The following is a 21,385-nucleotide window of genomic DNA, read 5'->3' on the forward strand; positions in this document are numbered from 1 at the left end:
ACACTGACACAGAGTGAACATGAAGATTCGATAAACGAAATGGATTTGGAACAGATAACTAGTCCATCAATTAGTGACAGTGAGCCTCCTACGAGCGAATATGAGATGTCATTTCCAAGCCGGACGAAATATGTACGTGTAACAGAAGCTGTCGTCAACAAATACAAACAAATTCAAACAAATTAGTTGAAACCCTGCAACTGCTCGTACGACCGCGTTTCATAACACAAATTTAACTCGCACAGTTTTATAGGTAAGAGAACTCTTAACTCTAAAGTGAAAAGAGATGTGTAAACTTTGGTTACGGAAATGGATTCAGGAGTAAATTCCAGTGCTATTCGAAACCCCACATGACTCTCTTGCCATTTATCATATTTGACCGTGATTCAATATGGCGCCTTTCAAAATGGTGATCATGCACTGGAAGTACTGTCACATATAGATGACCTATCCTGGTTTGCAATGGTGAAGTCAGATCTATCAAAAGCTTCCTTTCATTTTTGTGCCAAAAGGGTATTCTTGGACATTGCCTACTGGCTTTCAAGATGGCGTCGATGTAACAGCTCAACGAAGCATTTGTGCATCGAGTGACTATTACTACGTTGCTTAGCAAGTTGAACTGAATCTTGTCACTAATTTTCGTCAAAATTCAACTCTCACGGTTTTAATGACCTTCCTCGTAAGTCTTACGCTTCTAGGCTGCCCGTTGACCTTGTCTAACTGTGTGAAATATCTAGGCGTAATTTTTGACAAGCATCTCACCTAGACCACCCATCTTTCCCTTTTAAAGCTAACATTAGACGTCGTATAAATTTGTTGCGAAGCCTCTGCGGCACCAACTGGGGTCTCAACACCAGGCTCATTCTCAATACATATAAAGGTTTTGTCTGCCCTGCCCTTACACATGCTCATGTTGCCTGGTTGTCAGCTCCACAGCACTTCTACGATAAATTACAAGTCCTGGAACGTCATGCTCTGCGTATTGCTTACTCCTTACCGCCACATACTCCCACTCGAGAGGTCTATCGCCACATACCGCCTCTTTATCGCATCATCACTCGCTATATTCAGCGCCGTATAGCGGAAGTACATTCAATCCTTGGTGAACTGCTAGATCAGACTCCTGTCCGACCACGGCATGCCTACGCACCTGTTGGCCATTTACTCGCTCTCCATGAACTTGAACAGGCCACTGCTACCTATAACCCTCGTCGTCGAATATATCATTGCCATCCGCATATCTGTAACCCATAACCTGTCCCCACCACATTTGCTTTTCATCCACGCCCATGCACTTCTTCCTCCGAATCTATAAATATAATTATGAAACTTAAGCTACACTTCTCATACCTCCCTGAATGCCCTCTATAAACCATAGCATCTAACAACTCCGTTTTCACTGGCCCCAGAGTGGGCGTTACCTTCTGAGGTCCGCCCAATTTCGACTGGGAATGAAATTGCAAGGTAAAAAAAAGTACAATGTGGCGAAATGGCTAAATAAAAATTTAATTGTTCATTTGTTTGTGATTTAACTACTCTTCCCATTATCACTACAGTTGTGTCAAATATGAATCAAAAGTTTCACAATAACCTCATATGTTTCAATCGGGAATGAAATTCAATATGTAGCAAAACAAAAGCACAAACAAAAGCTATAATATAAGTTCGTAAAGTTTCAGAACTTACTCTTTGTGACGCTATTTAGATAATATCCTTTCGCTGAAGTGTATCAAACTTAGTGCTATAGAAGTTACACACCACATTTTCCGTGAGTAGTGTTTTGGAATACATATACGAGATTAACTCAAATTCGCAAACAAGAATTCCTATGAGCTATCTCTGCTCTACCATGTGAATAACGTAATTATATATGTATAAGAAATATTTTATCAAAGAGTGCACCAAGGATACTAAAATAAATACAATTTGCAAAAATAAACATAATTTATTGCAACAACATTTGCTCATCACAGACAAACTTGAGCGGCAACAACAAATAACAAATACATTCTCAAACATATTAACAAAATATATATTCTCTCATTTATACAAAAATAACATCACACAATGCAAACAATAATATTATTAGAATAAAAATAAATTTCATTGGTACCTGAAATACGCACATATAAAAGCACATGAAGTCACAAAGGCACACAAATAATTAAACAAACGCTCTAGCATTCTATACACGAACACAAACGCACACGAACATTCTTCTATTACTACATTGGAAATATTATAACTTATAGTACATATTTACAACTAGAATCTCACCAAATACTCGTGAAAATGTGTCACCCAAACACTTCAAGAAGTTAAGAACATTTTCACTTACCCTACTTCTATGGAAAGTGCCATCACAGTCCAGATGCATGTTCGTGTAAACAAAAGAACACTGCAAAAATATCCAAGTACAGAAGTTTGCACAGTCTATAACTAAGCCTTCTGCTCAGAGTACAATATTGACATTAATTTGCTGCAATAGGAGTTTTTGCTTTTAATACCAGAAAGTTTAAATCTTTAATAAATTAAACAAAGGTATTTACCTGTCCACTATTTGTAAAATTTTAAGAATTTGTGTATTTAACTTATACTCTTTTATTTCAACACTTAAAACCTTTTAAAAAAACAAATGTTATTTTTGTTTACACTTGCATTTATTTTTGACTGAAAATACGGCAATTGCTGACCCATCGCCATTGTTGTACTGTTCGTCAGCCCAAAAACTATGCAACGTAGAAACCCGGTCGGATTTTGAAGCTTCACTTTTCAAATCACTTTTAAAATTTACTTAAAACAATTTAAATTTAAATATATTATTTTTACTATCTATATCTCTAGCTTTACCAAAGCTACCGATGCGATGGATAAAATGAGTATAGCAAGTCCCACAAGGATTTAGGTCTCAAAGCATTTTTAAACAATCCAAACATTGAAGGTGCATGAGGTTCTGGAACAACGTGGTCTTTTTTTCTATAAATATCAGGAACAGTTTGTTTAAATGAATTTACTGGTAATAGCACTTTTTTCGATGTTTTCGAAGCAGCACCATAATCAAAACCTTCTCTTGCAATGAATGGGAAGTGATAGAACAAAGACGCAGGCGTTGTTGTACGTTCAAACAATGGAGGAGGTCTTGGAGTTGTCGGATCTTCCAAGGCGTCTTCTGGATTTGGTGGGAACGTGTGAGGTCCTACATTTTCTTTGTTAACAAGCTGCATTATTGGTGATGGCGGTGGTTGTAGTTGTGGTGGAAGAAGAGAGTATGGACTTAGGCCTTTGTATCGAGTTCCTCGTAGACTGTTTCCTAGCAATCCAGTAGATCCATAAAGTCCATTGTTATTAAAGAAAGCATACGAACTATGAGCTCCTCCTAGAAGAGGGCGTTGAAACCGATTTCCTAATTGTAGGGAATTGAATGAAGGAAACCTTGAGAATGTTAGTGGAGACCCGCCTCCATAGGGTACTTGAGGACGCCCAAATGGCTGTTGAAATTGGAGAGGTAAATGTGCCTTTTGTGGAGTAAAGCTAAATTGGTAAGGAAATCGAACAATTACAGGACGATAGAATGTAGAAGATCCTTCTGGAGAGTGGTGAGGAATTGGCCTTGTAAATACCTTGTTTGGAATTCCTGAGATTGCTTTCCCTCGGTATGGAATATACTTAAGATTAGTAGGTACTAGAGGTTGTACAACTGGTTGATGGGACGAACCAGAATCCGTTTGATCAGCGTTGTGATGTACAACATTCTGGTAACTAATTGCTGGACTTGGACTTAAACTTGGAGAAGCGGTTGAACTATATTGATAAGTCTCCTGGGTTCGCTGTGGATCAGAGGTACTTAATTCTACTTTCTGTGAATTTATTGCTTTATTTGGATTAATAGAGTTTGCTGGTGGACTATAAGTTGTCACTTTACCATCAGTTACACTCTTTGCTGTGTTCACTTTAATAGGATTTGACGTTGTTGCATAAAAGGATTCAGTTTGTTGCGTTACATATTGAACAACCTGCTCGTCTCCCATTTGTGTCGAAACATTTGTGTAAGCTATCCCAGTTTGAGGAATGCTTACATATTTGCTTTGTTGAATATTTGGTAACTTGTAAACCAAAGCAGGTTGGAAATTTCTTATCAAAGGCTTAGATGGAATCCAACCAGATGTTGACAATAATGGAGATGACGGAAACACAATGGTCGCACCATGACCATTAAACGTTGTGGCGTTTTGAGTATTATTGGTTGTAGTAGATTGTGAGTCAACTAATTTCTCTGCCACTGGAACATTTGAATCAGACTTATCTTCTGCTTCAGTTTCTGAACTCCTGCGATTTGCCTGTTGATTGTCATCAGTTGCCGTTACTTTAGATGAATCTGCATTTACTTCAAGGTTGCTTTCTTTAACATTCTCATCCATACGATCGATTGGTATATACGAACTTCTACTGAAAGATTGATCCCATGTGTCGGTACTAGAAATACTAGTTTCCTCAGGTTGTACAAATTTTTCCAAAACATTTAGAAACGCCTTAGAGAAAGAAGACTCTTCCCTACCTTCTCTTTCATTATGTACAATAGGTTTCCAAGGATCGTTATTTTCGTTATGTTTCTTTACAGGCTCATCATCCAGACTTTGTGTTCGGCTTGTAGTATCTGCATACACAGGCAGAGCTAATGGCTGTCTGAAGTTGTTGCTTTCTACGAATGTTGGTGGTTTTATTTCAGTTGTTTCATAAGGTTTGCTCTCATATTCCTTCGGAGCACTTTCTTCAGCAATGACGTCATTAAATAAAGATTTGCCATCTAATTTCTTTGGGCTTCTGGTGTTGACAGGTTTAAATTGTACAACTTGAGGTTTGGCAGTAACATTTCTGTTTATTTCGAAACCATTTGTTTTTATACTGCCCTTTTCTTCAGCTTTATCCGAGTCTCCATTTATTGTGTTTCTTTTTGAAGTACCATTTGAGAATAAATAATCAGATAAAACCTCTAACAGAGGAGAATAGTTGGATTCTTGTGCTACCAAATCATCACTTGATTTATTTTTATTTGCAGTCTCATTCATATTAGTGAACGAATTAGACAATTTAGGTTCTACAGTAGATTGGGGTTGCACAGCGTCCCCAGAAAGTGACAATTTACTTGAAAGAACTCGAACTCTACGTGGTTTGTTTGTTATAGATTTCTCGTTTATATCACCTTTTGCTTCATGCGTTGGTTTCGACGTTGAAGTGGTTACAAAGACGGGACGGTTTTGTCTGATTGTTTTGAAACGATATGAGCCACGTGGTCCATGGATAAATTTAGGAACTTTACCATATCTGTTACCACGTGTTTGAGGTCCTCTGTTTCCTATTCGATACCTCGACGATATTAAAGACAATGGAGGAGAGTATGTTGTAGGAACAGGAAAATTTCGCAGCTTGAAGCTCATGACCTGTCTCTCACCATTTGTTGCAGGCTTTTTGTCCACATTGCTGTCGGACACTGCGGAAGATGTTTTGGTTATATCTTTCAAAGTAGAAGGATCATCTTCATCATCTTCAAATATTCTTTCGAAGAAGTTCACATCTTCTTTCTGTCCACTTTTACTTCTATTTACTTGTGTTACTTTCGTTGGTTTCTCAGTGTTATCTCTAAGTTCTAAATCTTCAGTAGAAGTGCTAGATTCAGTGGTGTCTGCGAAATCAAAGAAATTGTTAGTCTTGTCTGTGGAATCTCTAATTTCTTCGATATTTGGGATATCTGTCACAGACTCTCCATTGCTGTCTGAACTTGCTACTGTGTGAGATTCAATGGACGATTGAGTAGTTATTTCGTCACTATTTTTCAAAGAACTGTTGCTACTTATAGTGTCATTTTTCACCTGAAATTTTCCATTATCCTGAACAACTAAAACTAAAGACGGTTTATCTAACTCAGGTTTCTTCACTGACGTTTCTTCAGCATCATTTGTTGAATCCGACATAATTTTACTGAAATCGTTCATTGTAGACTTCTCTAGAATGACATTGTCTGGCTCATTATCATCGATATTTTGAAATATAGAATTGTCAAATTTGTATTCAGGAACATCAGTTGATAGTAAATGCCTTGTGTAATAGCTTGGTTTGTTTTCGTCTTTGGTTTCTAAATTTTTAAGATTAAATGTTAATGTTTTACCCATTCTGTGAGAAGCTGCTCGGTAATTTCGGATTGGACTGGACGATCTTTTATGAAATACAGAAAATTTTGTGAATGGTGCATGAGTTGCTGGAGGTTTATTCAGGGGTTTCTCAGTTACTTCGTACCACTTGGGAGTTCCAGTTGTACTTGTATTTTCAGGAGAGTTTGTAGCTGCAGTTGTATTTTCAGCTGTAGTTGCAACAGTGGTATTTACAATTTCTGTTTCAACCTTCTCCAATTTTGTTTCTGAATTCACATTATCTCCATCTTCGCCTTCATTATCAATACGAGTTTCCTCGAAAGCTGTATCTGAAGGATATTCTTCCTCCTCTGATTCATATTCTGGTTCATACATATTCAAATTGTCATTTCGTGGTAATCTCATAGCATGTTGGTAATCATGATCCATGGAAACGTTGTCTTCTTCTTCATCATCATCTAATTCATCCTCATCATAATTTAGCATAGTGTTTGATTCTGCTGCTACATGATCTTCGTGTTCTGGCAACATGATAACTGATGGGACAGGATCAGAAGCTGCAAATGACATATGTCCTAAATTATGCATAGGATGGTTCCCGTATCTGGGAACCGAGCGAAACCCACGAGTATTTCTTAGGTAAGCCGGAACAATAACTCTAGGATGAGGTTGATGATTTAACCTATGCTTAGGAGGGTTTGTAACATCTTGAATGATGGGGAATGTATTGGAAATTGGAATATGCTGTGTTAACCAAAATTGTTTCGTATGAGGATTTTGAGATATCTGAACATTTCCTGAAGGATATGAAGGAAGATGGTTCCCAGTGAATGGCAATTGTTGGTCAGAAGCCAGCTGGAGAGAAATAGGAAGTTGCTGCGTAGCTGGAAGAGCTTCCGGTAGATTTGACGATGGACGTTGCGATCCGAAATTATGTTGGTTGTTTAATATTGCAGGATCAGATAATGGAATAGTAACTGGGAGAGATGAATGTAACGGAGAAAATTGTAGAAACGGATCGTGGGCTAAAAAGTTATTTTCATAATTAATCGCCGATATTGATCCATTACTTACTTGACTCGAATTGTTTGTAGCATGGAACAAAGCCATATTAACTTCAGAGTTTTCATTTATAGCTGGAACTTCTGTAGTGGTCAACAAAGTTTCGTCTTCAGTAACTTGATCGTATCCTTCTGTTGCAGTACTATCTTCTGTAGGGATTTCGGTTGTTATTTCGTTTTCCTTCAAATTTTCAATTAAATTCGAACTAGAATTATTTTCTGGTGCCTCTGTTGAATTATTCTTCTCTATTTGACTTAACTGTATAATTTCATTTTGCGTTTCTGAGGCATCTTGTTGAGAATCTGCAGGTGCTTCTTCAGAACTACCCTCACTGTCTATTAACCTCTTAGATATAACTGACTGTGTAACAGCTAAAGCTGCTCGTGCGTGGCTTTCTCCTGCGTTTTCAAAACTATTTGTTACTGTTTCCGATGGAACAAGTTGGAATATAGGAACATGTTGTTGAGTTACTGTAGGAGAATTGTTCACGTATAATGCATTTTCCTGGTTCTTAATGTTTTGTATGCTTTCTGCCAAAGTTTGTTGTAAACTTGTGCCTCCTCCATGGGAATTATTATTGATTGCAAATGCCTTATTTACAGGGACTGAACCAGTAGGAATCTGTGTTCCCAATAATTGATTTCTCCACAAAGCAGCGTTGGTCAAACCTGGAATGCTAACAGGAATATGTTGAGATGAGCTAGATTGGAAAACAGGTGTTTTCACCAAATATGCTCCGTGTCCTGATTGACCGTGCTGATTAGTTAAAACAGGCGTTGCATGAAGTATCTGCGTCATAAATGGATTTATTGGATATTGATGAGTCAGAGTAGTTTGATGTGTAATTGGTAACTGATGGTGAATAACAGAGGGTTGATGAATTGTGGTTGTGACCATTGGTGAAGGCGACACTATTTGTTGAACGGCTGTTGGAGTTTGGAACACTATAGGTGGTTGACTTAAGGGTACACTTTGTTCTAAGTTTTGTGTAGATTGTGACTGTTGTATTGTATCTGTGGTGGCAGTCGGTTGAGAGTGGCCATTTTGTACTGGTAATGAAGAATCAGTTTGGCTAAATGGAGTTATAGTAGGATTCTGCTCTTGAACTGTAGTACTTGTAGGTATAACAGTTGGGTGTGAAGTTACAAGAGCTTGTCGATAACCAGCAGGATTGTGTGTCGTAGAAATCAGGTGATGTGTTGTAGGTTGTTGAGATGCAAAATACCTGTTTGGCGCAGGAACTTCTTTAGAATACGCAAGCCCATTTTGAGAGACAGAAGTGGTTAACCTGAATTTAAGATTCTGATTTCTCCCACCAAGTGGATGAGTAAACGACTGTTTAGTGTTTATTGGAAGTTGGTGTGAAGATAATGGATTATGTTTGTATGTTGAAACAAACTTCTGTTTAGAGGAAGCTTTGTGGTATATATTTCCATGATTGTCACGGACAATGTGATCAGAACTGTCCGGTGAATTAATTTGGTATGAATTTCTTTGACGTGGAGCCACATAAGCGTGATGGTATTTTTTATGTATATTTGTTCTCTTCGTTAATCTGCTAGAGGGAGGTTTCTCAGTATAATGCAATTTATAATCCCCGCCTCCTGGTGGTTGGTGAGAATTTCGGCTTCTGGAGCTCCTATGGTCTACAATAATGGGATTTTGCTGAGTTTCTTCTGTGTGTGCCGTAGAGTTTTCTTTGTCATCATCTTCCATGGCATACACAGGCGAAATAGGGACTATAGTCATTACAACCATAGGAGTATGCTGTGCCTCTAATCCATCATCATATACAGCTGTTCTAATTGTAATTTTTGTATCCTGTGAAGAACCGTGTCCAGAGGAATCTTCGTCGGGATAAGATTTAGAAATGGACATCACCGTGCTGGGCGACCGATATATGACTTCCCCATCTTCCGAGTCTGCATCCAAGCGATCCTCTGCTGTGGGAATCTTTCTGGTGTTGTTACTGTGAGGCTTGTCCGGATTTTTGTCATCTTTAAATTGCAACTCTTTTCCAGTTCTTATGACGAAGGTATAAGGTGGACCTATAATTGGCTCCAACTCTTTTGGTTTCGGTTCTTTGTCATGTCGTTCTTCGTGTCTTTGCTTATCTTCTTTACTTCTGTGATCTGTCACGTTGCTTTCCTTATCGATCGTTTCTGGAACAGCAGTTTGAACCCGTGCTCCAAAGTCAATGTTATCGTGGACTTTGGCCTTTGAAAGAAACAAAAGAAAAAATAAATTTAGTAAATTCATTAAAACGCCGTTGCTAAACGCCACACATTTACAAAAGTATATATATTTTAGACCTGAAATGCTGAATTTCAATGATTTCATTAATGCAAGGTTTCAAAAAATGAGATTGCAAAAATTAAGAGATTGACTGAGCCAACGTACAGAATAAATGTAATTAGTTCCATCGTCATAATCATAGAGAATGACAAGGCTTTCGTACTAAGTTCCAAATAACTAAGTATCAGTTTCGTTATTGTAAACTAGAGATTACTTGACTTGATTTATTTGAGACATGTTATCACACATTAAAGAAACTGATCGACTTTACCTACGTATTATTAATAGTTTATTACGAAACAAAGCTTTCCCTCACGAAAAATAATAGATTTACTCAAGTATATGTTTTGCCACTAAATAATATCCTACATACCAGGAACTTTCAGTTTCAATTTCTGTAATACTCCTAAAATGGCAAGGCATTAAATTTCTTATTTTCTTAAAAGCAAATGGACGGTAGTACTGCATATAATTCTGAGCATATGTTTTCCGCGGGTAAATGCCATGCACAGTGTGATGTGTGGAGGAAAATTGTCAGGAATCTGGGACTACAGTGAATGAAACAATGAAACTAGGAACAAAGCAGAAGCGTATTGCGTAATAAAGTTTTTGCACTTGCTGAGCAGAACAAGGAATCAAATTTACGATCAAATGGCCACCGTTTACAAAAATGTTGGCTTTCCCTTTGACTCTTTGACACCTACAAAATATAAAAACCCTTTTGTTTTTCGAACGACCAGGATTATTAAACTGTAGATATTGTTTGTGATCCAGACCGAGTACTTCTATCACATGCATCAAGACGGTGAAAAGCGATAATAGAAATGCCCCAACTTGAGCAGTAAGTATGCAGAGAATTATTTTATATACTAATTTCATATAATAATGGAAACTTTTCCACCGAACCTCGCCAGTATTGTTTAGAAAAGTGATTTTGTTAAAAGCTCTTTACTTCTACTCATGTTAGCATGTTTTGATATTCAAAACAGGAATACGAGCGTCTATATACTCTATCCACGAAAGGTCCAATCCATAAAAATAAAAACTTCGCTATGTGTTACAAGATGCACAAGGCATAGATATCCAATGTTGAGAGAAGCAGTTGCTGAATCTACCACTTCGGTTTCTAATAGAAGGATACCAACAGAAATTAAATCTATGATGTAAGGCAACATTTAAAGCTACATAGTTCTCATACAAAAAAAAATCTATCTTTTAGTACTTCTACTTTGTCGATAGACAGAAAGATGAACTGAAAACGTAATCCCATAATTCCTTCTATGCTTGTGGCTAGGATAGTTTACAGATCTAAAAACTTGTTAGTTGACAATTTGAACCTAACTTTCTGTAACGTAGAAAAAATAATATTTTGTTTAAGTAAGAAAATATGGACTCAATTAGTTGGCTGTACTGGATAAAATGAATTGTCAAGCGGCCATTTTCTTTAACTACCGACTATACTTAGCTTTATAAGAAACTTTAGGAAGTTAAATACTGAACAAATAAAGCGAATGTTTGTTTGTAATAGTGATATAAGTATGAACAAAGGTACACTAATATCCAAAATTATTGTCGCATATCTATAAATATGTTGTTGTAGAAATATAATTTGAAAACGAATTCGCCGGGTATTTCTTACAATGTCATTATATATATATAATCGGCAAAAAGATGTATGTGGAAAATGTCGTGTCAAAAGAGCAGTAAATAAGAACAATAAAACGAAAATAAAACTTTCTTGTCCATTTAGCAACATTTTGTTTTACTCATTCTAATTTTCGTATTTATAATTCTTTTCCTATGAAATTTATGAAAAATATACATTTCCCGATTATACACATAGTGTCAGTATTAAAAGTACTCTGCAACATCATTATCAAATTATATTCTTACAAGAAGACAGTTATAGATATGCGACAATCATTTTGGACATGAGTGTACATAGTTCGTGAAATAGAGTTGAATGTTATTTAAAGAAACACATATATGTAAAGGGTGTGGAAGAAAGATCTGTACTTGAAAAGCTACTAAATTCAAAATCAAACATGTGAATTTATTTATTTATTTGTTTCTGGAAAGTACCGGTACACAGAATGCTATTTTAAAATCAACTTCCAATAAGAACAAAACAAAACATCATTCAAATGGTGTTCTTCATTATTGATACAAAGCGTGAAGTAGAAGTGAAATTCATGCTGGTTCCTGCCGAAGACCAGCCATTTCTTTTAACCTAATCAACAAAAAGGTACAATGTTCTCCCGACCACGTGATAGTATAGATTGAAAACAGTACGTACACCAATGTTTGACAACACACTCTCCACTGCAGTAAACGCTTCCCACCCGAAACTATGTTCTCCCAAATGTGGGGGTTCTTTGGTGCTGCAGAACGGCAAACTTCCCTATTTGGGAGGGTCATAGCTATGGATGGGTTCTACGTACAGTGGTGCGGATTGTGTGATCAAACAACGATGTATCTGCGATTTTTAGTGTAAATAATGGCATGGTTGTGGGCGAAAGAACACTTTTTTTTTTTTTTTTTTTTTTTTTTTTTTTTTTTTTTAGATTGAAGAATGATCACTGGTAGCAACGCAGTGCATATTTCGCATCAGCTTTGCGTTTCATGACCATAATGGAGATCACTACTCAAGTGATATTTTGCTTAAACCGGCATCCTGAGCACTTTCCAGGTTGTTTTTCTTTAATCCGTATATTACTTGGTTTTCCAAATTTATTAGTTTTCTGGCGCGCCCTTTATATGTAAATAACGTCCCATTTAAATGTCAAATATTACTTGTAAACACTTCTACATTTTTTCCTCTTCTTTGCACAGATGTGTGTGCTTAAATGGAATGAACAAATAAATTAATATAACGAGTTGTAAACTACTGAACTTCATCATAACCATAGCTACTTCAGCTCTCTAGCCTGTTTTCGTATGAATTAGCCGAATATTATTAAGTGAACTGCATAGCATAAAAGAAAGCATTCGTCACTAAAAAACAGAAAAGACATAAAAGCTCTCTGAACTTCCGGGAGTATTAAGAATTACACTTGGCACCCAATGCTGTTTTCATGCAATAACTGTTTTGTTTATTGAAGAGACAGGTCGTAGTCAATTAGCTGGAATCACATGATGTCGTCATACATAAAAATATTAAGATGAGTGAGCACGTTGTTTTCACATTAAATAGAGGCAAATTTCGGAAACCTGAAGAACACAGGGCTTGAGTTCGGATAGACAAAGAAGGAGGAGGAATGATCGTATATAGCAGAATATTAAGTAGGTGGGTAATAATCCAGACAGGTTTTGCTAAGCAGAGAATAAAATCAAATGGGGAGGTTATGCTAGGATTGCTACCTTTCCCGAATAAGAAAGGACATCCTGAATTTTAAGAACATTTCCAGCTTCCTGAACTATGCCTATGAGGAACACATTATATGATGGGCGCCAAATTATTCAAAACGATTACAAAATAAGGTACAGAAATTCTTAGGGGCGTTTGTAAATTTCGATCAACGATGTGTGCCTATGACTATCGAGATATCAGCGCCTATGACTGCGATGTGTCGCTATAGGGACAGTCCATGTGAAATCAACCAATGAAATGAAAAAAATCTGACCTGAAGATGTTAGATTTTTAGTAAAAATCGGTGCACAGCTTTATTACAGTGGGAGATGAAAAAATCTCAAATATTACCTCTCTCCTTTTGAAAGTGTCCCCATACAAGGTGTTCAAAAATGCCAAAAAGGACATTTTTCAGTTACAGTGATTATTAAAAATTGTCATAAAATGATTAATATGTGCACTAGAGACATGGAACAAGCACCATTGGAAAGCTTAAAGATTGCTCTACAAGTTGTACTATATTAAAAATACCTGTGCAATGAAAAATAACACTTCAAAAATTTAAATTAAAATTTGAATTTTGAATTTCGCATAGAAATGTTCTGTGAATTTGTTCAAAATTGACCAGATTTTAGTCTCATATCTGTGCTGAAACACCACAAAGTTACATTTTGGGCACTCAATGGGATTCGATTCAACATTCAACATAAATTAAGCATTGCAAGATAATGACCATGTGAATATCTGGGTTCAGATCGATTACCATTTGCCTGTAGCTATTACCTGCAGCATCGAAGGAATTTATATTCAACTTCATTCGTTTTTTGATGTTTTCGTTTGAATTTACACAATTATTCACCTTTCGAGTTATTTAGAGAGGTATTACGTTTTCGAACAGTACTCAATATAGGTCATAATTCTTGTTAGTCAGTGCGCATGTTTCAAAATTTATATTGGCTACATTGATTCGTTATTTTCATTTCTTTGTTTCAAGATTGCTGTTACAGAACTTGTTATGAAAGGAAAGGATATATTTCCCTCCCATTCACAATATTTTTATCAAATGTGTTATGAAACACAGTGTCACTGTTCACAATCACTTCACACACTTTCAGCACAAACAATTAGCCAATAAATTCTTTTTTTTTCTATTTCAATTATGCACTTCCACATGCCTGTAACAGCAATCCTGAAACAAAGGAATAAAAATGACTTCTTTCAATGTAGCCATAATATAAATTTAGAAACATCCATACTGACTAACAAGAATAATGAATGTATTAAGTAATGTTGGGAAACGTAATACTTCTCTAATTAACTCGAAAGGTAGATAATTGTTTAAATTCAAACGGAAACATCAAGAAACAATTGAAGTTGAATATAATTTCCTTTGATGCTGCAGGTAAATAGCTACAGGCAAATGGTTATCGATCTGAACCCAGATATTCACATGGTCAATATCTTGCAATGCTTGGTTTATGTTAAATTTTGAATCGGATCCCATTGAGTGCCCAAAATCTAACTTTGCGGTGTTTTAGTACACATATGAGACTAAAATCTGGACAACTTTGGACAAATTCAGAGGAACATTTCTATGCGAAATTCAAGATTTAAATTTGAATTTGAATTTTTGACGTGTTATTTTTCATTGTACAGGTATTTTTAATATAATACAACTTGTAGAGCAATCTTTAAGCTTTCCAATGGTGTTTGTTGCATATCTCTTGTGCACATATTAATCATTTTATGAGAATTTTTAATAATCACTGTAACTGAAAAAATGCCCTTTTTCGACATTTTAAATACCCTATATGGGGACACTTTCAGGACGAGAGCGGTAATTTTTGGGATCTTTTAATCTCCCACTGTAATAAAGCTGTGCGCCAATTTTTACAAAAATCTGAGATGGATTTGACATGGAATGTTCCTATAGCTTTTTAATTTTTTTCAGGAGCGAAATCACTGTCAATGATTTTATTCTTTGGCCGGTTTAGTGTTCAACAAGCTGATATGTGTGTGGGGGGGGGGGGAAGAAACTCAAAATCACCACTACCACTAACGCTAAAGTAGGTCAGTGTTTGATGGGTAATTGTAAAAAAACAGATAGTGTTGATATTGTAAGGTATATCTAGTGTCTAAAGACAACAGGAGAGCAACTTGAATGAAAGAAATGGCAGATCTCGGTAAAAAGTTTTAAAAAATAAAAACTAACACACCATTGGATGGACCATCTGAAACCATTGGATGGCCACATAAGTTCTTCAAGACTTCGTGTTAAGGATATTTTAAACATTCATTTAGCGTGAATTTCAAGAAACTGCATTTTTAACAAGCCATTTCTCGCATACTAATGATTATATACTAATAGCAATTAGGTGGTTTATTTTAATAAAGGAAATTGAAAATACTTTCATTTGGTAAGACGAGAATTGATATTTTGTTTCAATTTCTAGAAGAAAAATACAACAAAAATTTGAAAGGTTTAATATTTTGAAACTAACAAAGTATTCCACCCCCAAATAATGCAAAACGAGGATGAAGATTTTAGGATAAAAGAAAATAAAATGAACAAAACAGTTTGCTTGTTCAGCTGTTTGGACTTTGAAATGCAGAATAGACTTGCAAAAATTTATTAAACAATCAACAAATTTGAAAATAAAGTGAATCACGATCTACATCTAAAAGTACCATCTCAACAGTCATATAGTGGAACTGAGAAAAAACACTTGAAAACTCTATCAGAACAATCGACTACATATTTCAACTCGAGATATCTCGATTACGAATGCTAAAATAACACCAACCTATACTTGTTGTAAAAAATAGTTATCATCACTTATTTTGGATTGGATTATTTTGAATTTAACGTTTCTTTTCAGCACTGAGGCTAAATGAAACAAGATATATTGTTGGTACCGAATCACTATTCTGGATTGTACCCGAGGCAAGTATCCTACCGGAAATCGAATCTGCAAATCACATACACAAAAAGCACATGCATTAACAACTCGACTAGAATGTGCCACTGTATAATTGTCATTGCTTCTTATTTGGCTAAGTTTTCTGTGTTTTATTTAATTAGTTCATTAATACGTTCGTTAAACTGCAAAATTAAGCCTCTAATTATTGAAAGAAGTACAATTTTGAGTTAATTATTTTCTGCTTATTTCGGGCCCATTTGATTATCACACGAGCTCGGACCTAAAGATTAAAACATTTCAGACTCTGGTCGGGCCACACGTTATAAAGTCACGGGCCGGGACGGGACCGAGCTAAAAATTCAGGCCCGTGCAAACGTCTAGAATGTAGGAACATTGTAAAATCCGATCTCGAATTCAAAGTTTTCCACAATCATTATATTTTCTTCTCTTCTATCGCCTCTTGAAAGCAAAAATGAACATATGCTTTTATCGTTCTACGAGGTACAAAGAGATAAATCTGGACCTATTCATAAGACTATCACAAGTAATACTGGAAACCCGTATGTTGCTTTACTATGTTACTCAGACTAAACAATGGATTCTTTGCCAGATCAGTATCCTTGAAGCTATGATTTGGCTGAAACTACTGTACTCTAGAGCAGTGGCGTTCAACTTCAGGTACGTGATGATTTCTTAAGAAGTACATAACATTTAAAATAGCATTGTTCTATTTTGTAACATAATTCCGTTAAATGTAGCATAATTCTCCTTGTAATAAAACTGGTTTACAGAGTACTTACTTTGATACAGACCTATAATTTTAATTAAGCATAGCTTAAATCTCAGAGTACATACTTCATTAGAAAAGGGGCCGCGCTGGCTCAGCAGTAGAACGGTAGAAAAGGGGCCGCCGTGGCGTTTACCTCTGGTGTATGGGGTCCCGTGTTCAAACCCTGATCCCACCAAGTGAATTTTGTGGTCAACAAACACCATATGCGTGGGTTTCCTCGGGGTTCTCCCGTTTCCTTCCACTTTTTTCATTCCACCATTTCATTCATTTGTCATCTTCACCGTCTCCTTTAGCCTAGCCGGCATAACTGTGGGACGTAAAACTCAAAGATTTCAGTTCATTTTTTTTTCACTTCATTAGAAAATTATTATTTAGGGTCCACAAAAATAAAAGGTTGAATATTATTGCTCTAGAGTGTTAAAGTTTCATGAAAATAAAGTTCCCAACTGAGAAGAATCGTAAAAACCCTGCGTAAGATGGGAGCTCCCTCGTGAGTATGTAGTTAGATAGAGTGTGCACCTTTGGCGCAGGAGACCTGGGCTCGATTTCCGGTGGAAACTCACGTGATTCAGAACTCATATTAAATTGTAGGCCCACTTTTTATATGGTCTGGCTGCTGAAAGGGATTCTAAATTAAAATCAAACGAAAACTTGGTGAAGATGTTGGTGTAGTTAATAGATCACAAATGCATTATTTCCATCTGTTTTCAGATGTATCATTTCCATGCTGCCTTTATTTCACTCGTACTAAATTTGGTTCATTTCTGTCACATAAATGACTTATTTATATAATTTTATTATTTACTGAATATCATTCCTTATCTTTCCTGGCATTGCAACTTTCCTGGCATCTTAATTTTAATAAATGCCTTTCTACGACAACACTCATTTGACGAAAACGTTCAGAAAATGATTCGAATTTTACTAGCGGCATAAGATCTTTATTTTTGAACAAATGCTTGAATAATAGCTTTACAATTTTCTTAATATTACATAAACATATTATACTTCATTAACCATATCAGAATGTATTATATATTCTTTGCCTTTAAAAAAATAGAAAGTGCAGTTTCACTGTGCTCTGGATTTTAGTTTGTTTTTTTTGAATGTGTCGAATGGATTTTATTCGAATTACTTAATGATATAATCCATTGCTTTCCATAAGAAGAAGAGGAGGGAAAGTGCTCTGGTTGGCTGAGTTTTGTTCGGGCGAAGCTTTTCTAATAGCTCAATAAGAATTTGGTTTGTATTTCATAACTAAATACTGTATAGCAAATACAGTTTGAAAGAATAATACTTACCGGAGCATTATGGCTGTCTCTGTCACTTGGTTTTGGAGTTAACTCGATGTTCGTAGCAGACACAGCAACAATTACGAGCAAAATTAGACAATGAACCTGTAAAGAAATAGTTTTTTAATATAATATTATTCATGGGCTGCAAAAAGGGCAAAATTGCATAATGTTAGTAAAATTAAAACATCATTTGGAAAAAAAAAGTAAAAAGTAAATAGCACTTTATATTCATGAAAAGATTTGCAAATAACTTTCTTTTCTTATAAAAAGGATAGTATACTTCTGTAAGTACATTGAACACTTTAATATTTTTTGACTGTCCATTTCAGAAATTATTAACATTATTTTACATTGCAGTCTCTTGTCTGAAAAGTCGAAGATCTGTTGGATAAATAAGAGGTGCCGAATACCATTTTAATTTGAAGTAGAACAATTATAATTACTTATTGAACGATTATAATTAACATTCGATTCTTCAGAGTTCACGCTACATAAAATTTAGATTGAAAATTTTATAAGAGCACATTTTAAAAGTTACTACTTTGACTAATCCTGTGCTTCTTAGTTCAAGAATAATGATACGACCACGTAAGGTATTTCAAAACTACTTAAACAGAAATTCATCAGGATTTAGGATTTAGATTTCTGGGCTTTCGGCATCTAAGGCCACTTAGCCCATTGCGTATACGAGGGACGAAATCTCTCGGTGAGCACTGTATCCGAGAAAGGAAAGGAAGAAAGGATTGGGGAAGGAAAGAAGCGGTCTGGGACATAAGTTAGGTACTATCCTTGCATTTGCCTGGTGTGAATGAGGAAAAACCACAAAACCTCACTCAGGATGGCTGGCCTGAAAAAGTATTTTACAGTTTGTCGACCGAAAGCCCCCACCGGGAATCGAACCCTGGACCGTTCGTACCTAAGGCGAGAGCACTGAAATTCATCAATTACAGTTTTAGACTGAGATTATAAATTTTTCACACGAAAAAATACTGTGAATTTATTTATAAAATCTATCAAAATAGTAACAAAAACTTTTAGCATAAAATATGAGTGTAATCAAAAATTTCTATTTAATTTTCTCGTTATTAAACAGTGTTCTATTCTTGCCCAAGGGATCTAAGTTTGACCAAGATAGTAGAGAAATTAGTTCACATTCAAATTTGAATCGGTTCACATCTTATATTAGTCTAAAAAGGGAGGAAAAGGATAATAAATACCAACCATTATTAGTAGTAGTAATGATAAACATATCGCAATAATAAATCTGTCAACATTTTCTTATAGTGGCTCGTTTGATATGATTAGTTATTAGTTTGTATAATCGTTATCGTGTCTTGTTTGGTTATACACCTGGTTTAGGCTCAAAATAATCTACCTCGACTACGAAACTTTTTTTCCATGATGGGAATATACCTAGTTATATAGCCTGAGCGCTTACATCCCATCTAAACACTACTTTATCAATATATTGGATTTTTAAATCTCACGTTCCAATTTTTACAGTTTAGGCAAGGAGACGATATGGTATGAAAGATGACAATCATATGAATGGCGAAAGAAGAATTTATAACACCTTATCGGAATTCAAACACGTGACAGATATGACCCGCAATAGCCAGTCTAATGCCTGAAACCACTCAACTTCGTCAGCCGGCTAAAGAGTTGTGTAGTATGTAAGGTCTGAGCTTCAATTCCCTTCACTCAAACCACTCATTAAAACACAAAAATCTATTGTGCATTTACCATCCATTTGCCATAACACATCAATCAAATTGTTGTGTGTAGCTTTACAAAACGTTTTGTAAAACTTGGAATTGTTGTTCAAAGTAGAGCTTCTACCACTGAATTACTTAAACTGGCATTACCGGCAAATAACTGTGCGTCTATCGAGATTCTAGTGATTCTATACAATAGATGATGTAATGATGATATGATTCGTTAGAATTCTTTGTGTGCTATCGAAACGATATAAGAAGTACTTAATTTTTAATACAAAAGCAATTTTATAGAAGTGATACTTTTTTCTTTAAAGAATTATTTCATACCATGCCGGACTGTACCATTTGCATTACTCTCCCGGACCGGGTTGTACCGTTGCATGACTCATCACGGTCAGGTGTATATAGGAAATAGGTAATGGTAATGAACCCTATTATAGTTCGATTTGATGGACACCTAAAATTTACTATTGCGCTGTAATGTACTTTCCCTACTCTTCCACGGGGTAATCGAATATCTGAGTATACCAGCAGCTATTTGAATATGGACTAATAACCACCGGAAGGAAAAGGTGCAATAGAGAATGGGATTAAAATCTTAAAAAGAGCTTTAAATTGAGAAGTTTTCCATTGTCAGTAATATTTTCATAGTGGGTATAAGATGTTTTGATTAGTACTTTTATTTTTCTATCGAAATTATCTCAAAAACGAGTGGTCATGTTATATTCAAGGTCGTACTACTAAGTATGTTCAGGCCAATACAGTATATTATTATTACGCTAATAGTAGAAGAAGAAATAAAATGTCATTTGTAATTAATGAATATTTTTTACTCTCTTGTTAACTTCTACGTTTCTTGCAACCCTGATGCGATATGTCCAGAGGCATACAGAAACTGGAAGACATGTTGGACACGCGATATTTACGAGGATTTTGGCTCCAATCGATTCATTTTCTTTAATTGATTCCTCGTGTCAGAATGATCTGTTTGCTGCTTTCTTTTTCTCTCCTTTCTTTCCATAGAAAAAAACATTATTTGATCTTTCCTTTTCAGTCTCCAATTGATTTTAATAGTCGTTTTCTATTATTTTAAAAAAGATATTTTCCATGCCTAAAATACCATGCCAAGCAAGTAATAAACAGTAGGAACTAAAACCACGACCAGATGCGTAACTAGAAGGAGGAAGAGAGGGCTAGACGCCCAATGAAACATCGTTGGCCTCCCCAAAATGTTTCATTAGATAGGCCTAACAATGGATGATAACAATGGTAAGTCTATCGCAGTTTATACAAAGCGATTTTTTACATGTAATAATGACTCTACTTCGTCCCCCTCTCTACCCGAGTACCACTTTGTTTGTTTTCTGCATGTGGTTTTGAAATCTAAATGTACACTCATGTCCAAAATTATTGTCGCATGTCTATAAATATGTTGTTCTAGGAATATAATTTGATAACGAATTCGCCCGATATTTCTTATAATGTTAGTATGTGTATAATTGGCAGTCATGTATGTGGAAAATTTCATGTCAAAAGAGCAGTAAATAAGAATAATAAAACGAAAATAAAAATTTCTTGTCCCTTTAGCAACATTTTGTTTTACTAATTTTAATTTTCGTATTTACAATTCTTTTCCTATGAAATTTACACAAATATACATTTCCCGATTATACACATAGTATCAGTATTAGAAGTACCCTGCAAAATCATTATCAAATTATGTTGTTACAAGAAGACAGTTATAGATATGCGATAATCATTTTGAACATGAGTGTACACGCTACTAATAGGTTGCCAAGCATAAAGACA

At 35.5% G+C, this 21,385-nt stretch overlaps 1 protein-coding gene across 1 annotated transcript in view; it reads right to left on the reverse strand.

The window, feature by feature from the left end:
- Window positions 1-1,933: 1,933 nt before the first annotated feature.
- Window positions 1,934-21,385, reverse strand: part of LOC145686454 (uncharacterized) — a 77,195-nt gene continuing 57,743 nt past the window's right edge. Inside the window, exons 2-3 of the mRNA XM_081759766.1 lie at window positions 17,865-17,960; window positions 1,934-9,425 (exon numbers count right to left, since the gene is read on the reverse strand). Coding sequence (XP_081615892.1) covers window positions 2,856-9,425; window positions 17,865-17,960 — 6,666 coding nt within the window. The 3' untranslated portion in view covers window positions 1,934-2,855. The remainder of the gene's footprint in view (window positions 9,426-17,864; window positions 17,961-21,385) is intronic.

Source organism: Thermobia domestica, chromosome 5 (assembly GCF_964235325.1).
Source record: "Thermobia domestica chromosome 5, izTheDome1.hap1.1, whole genome shotgun sequence".
Classification (NCBI taxonomy): Eukaryota; Metazoa; Arthropoda; class Insecta; order Zygentoma; family Lepismatidae; genus Thermobia; species Thermobia domestica.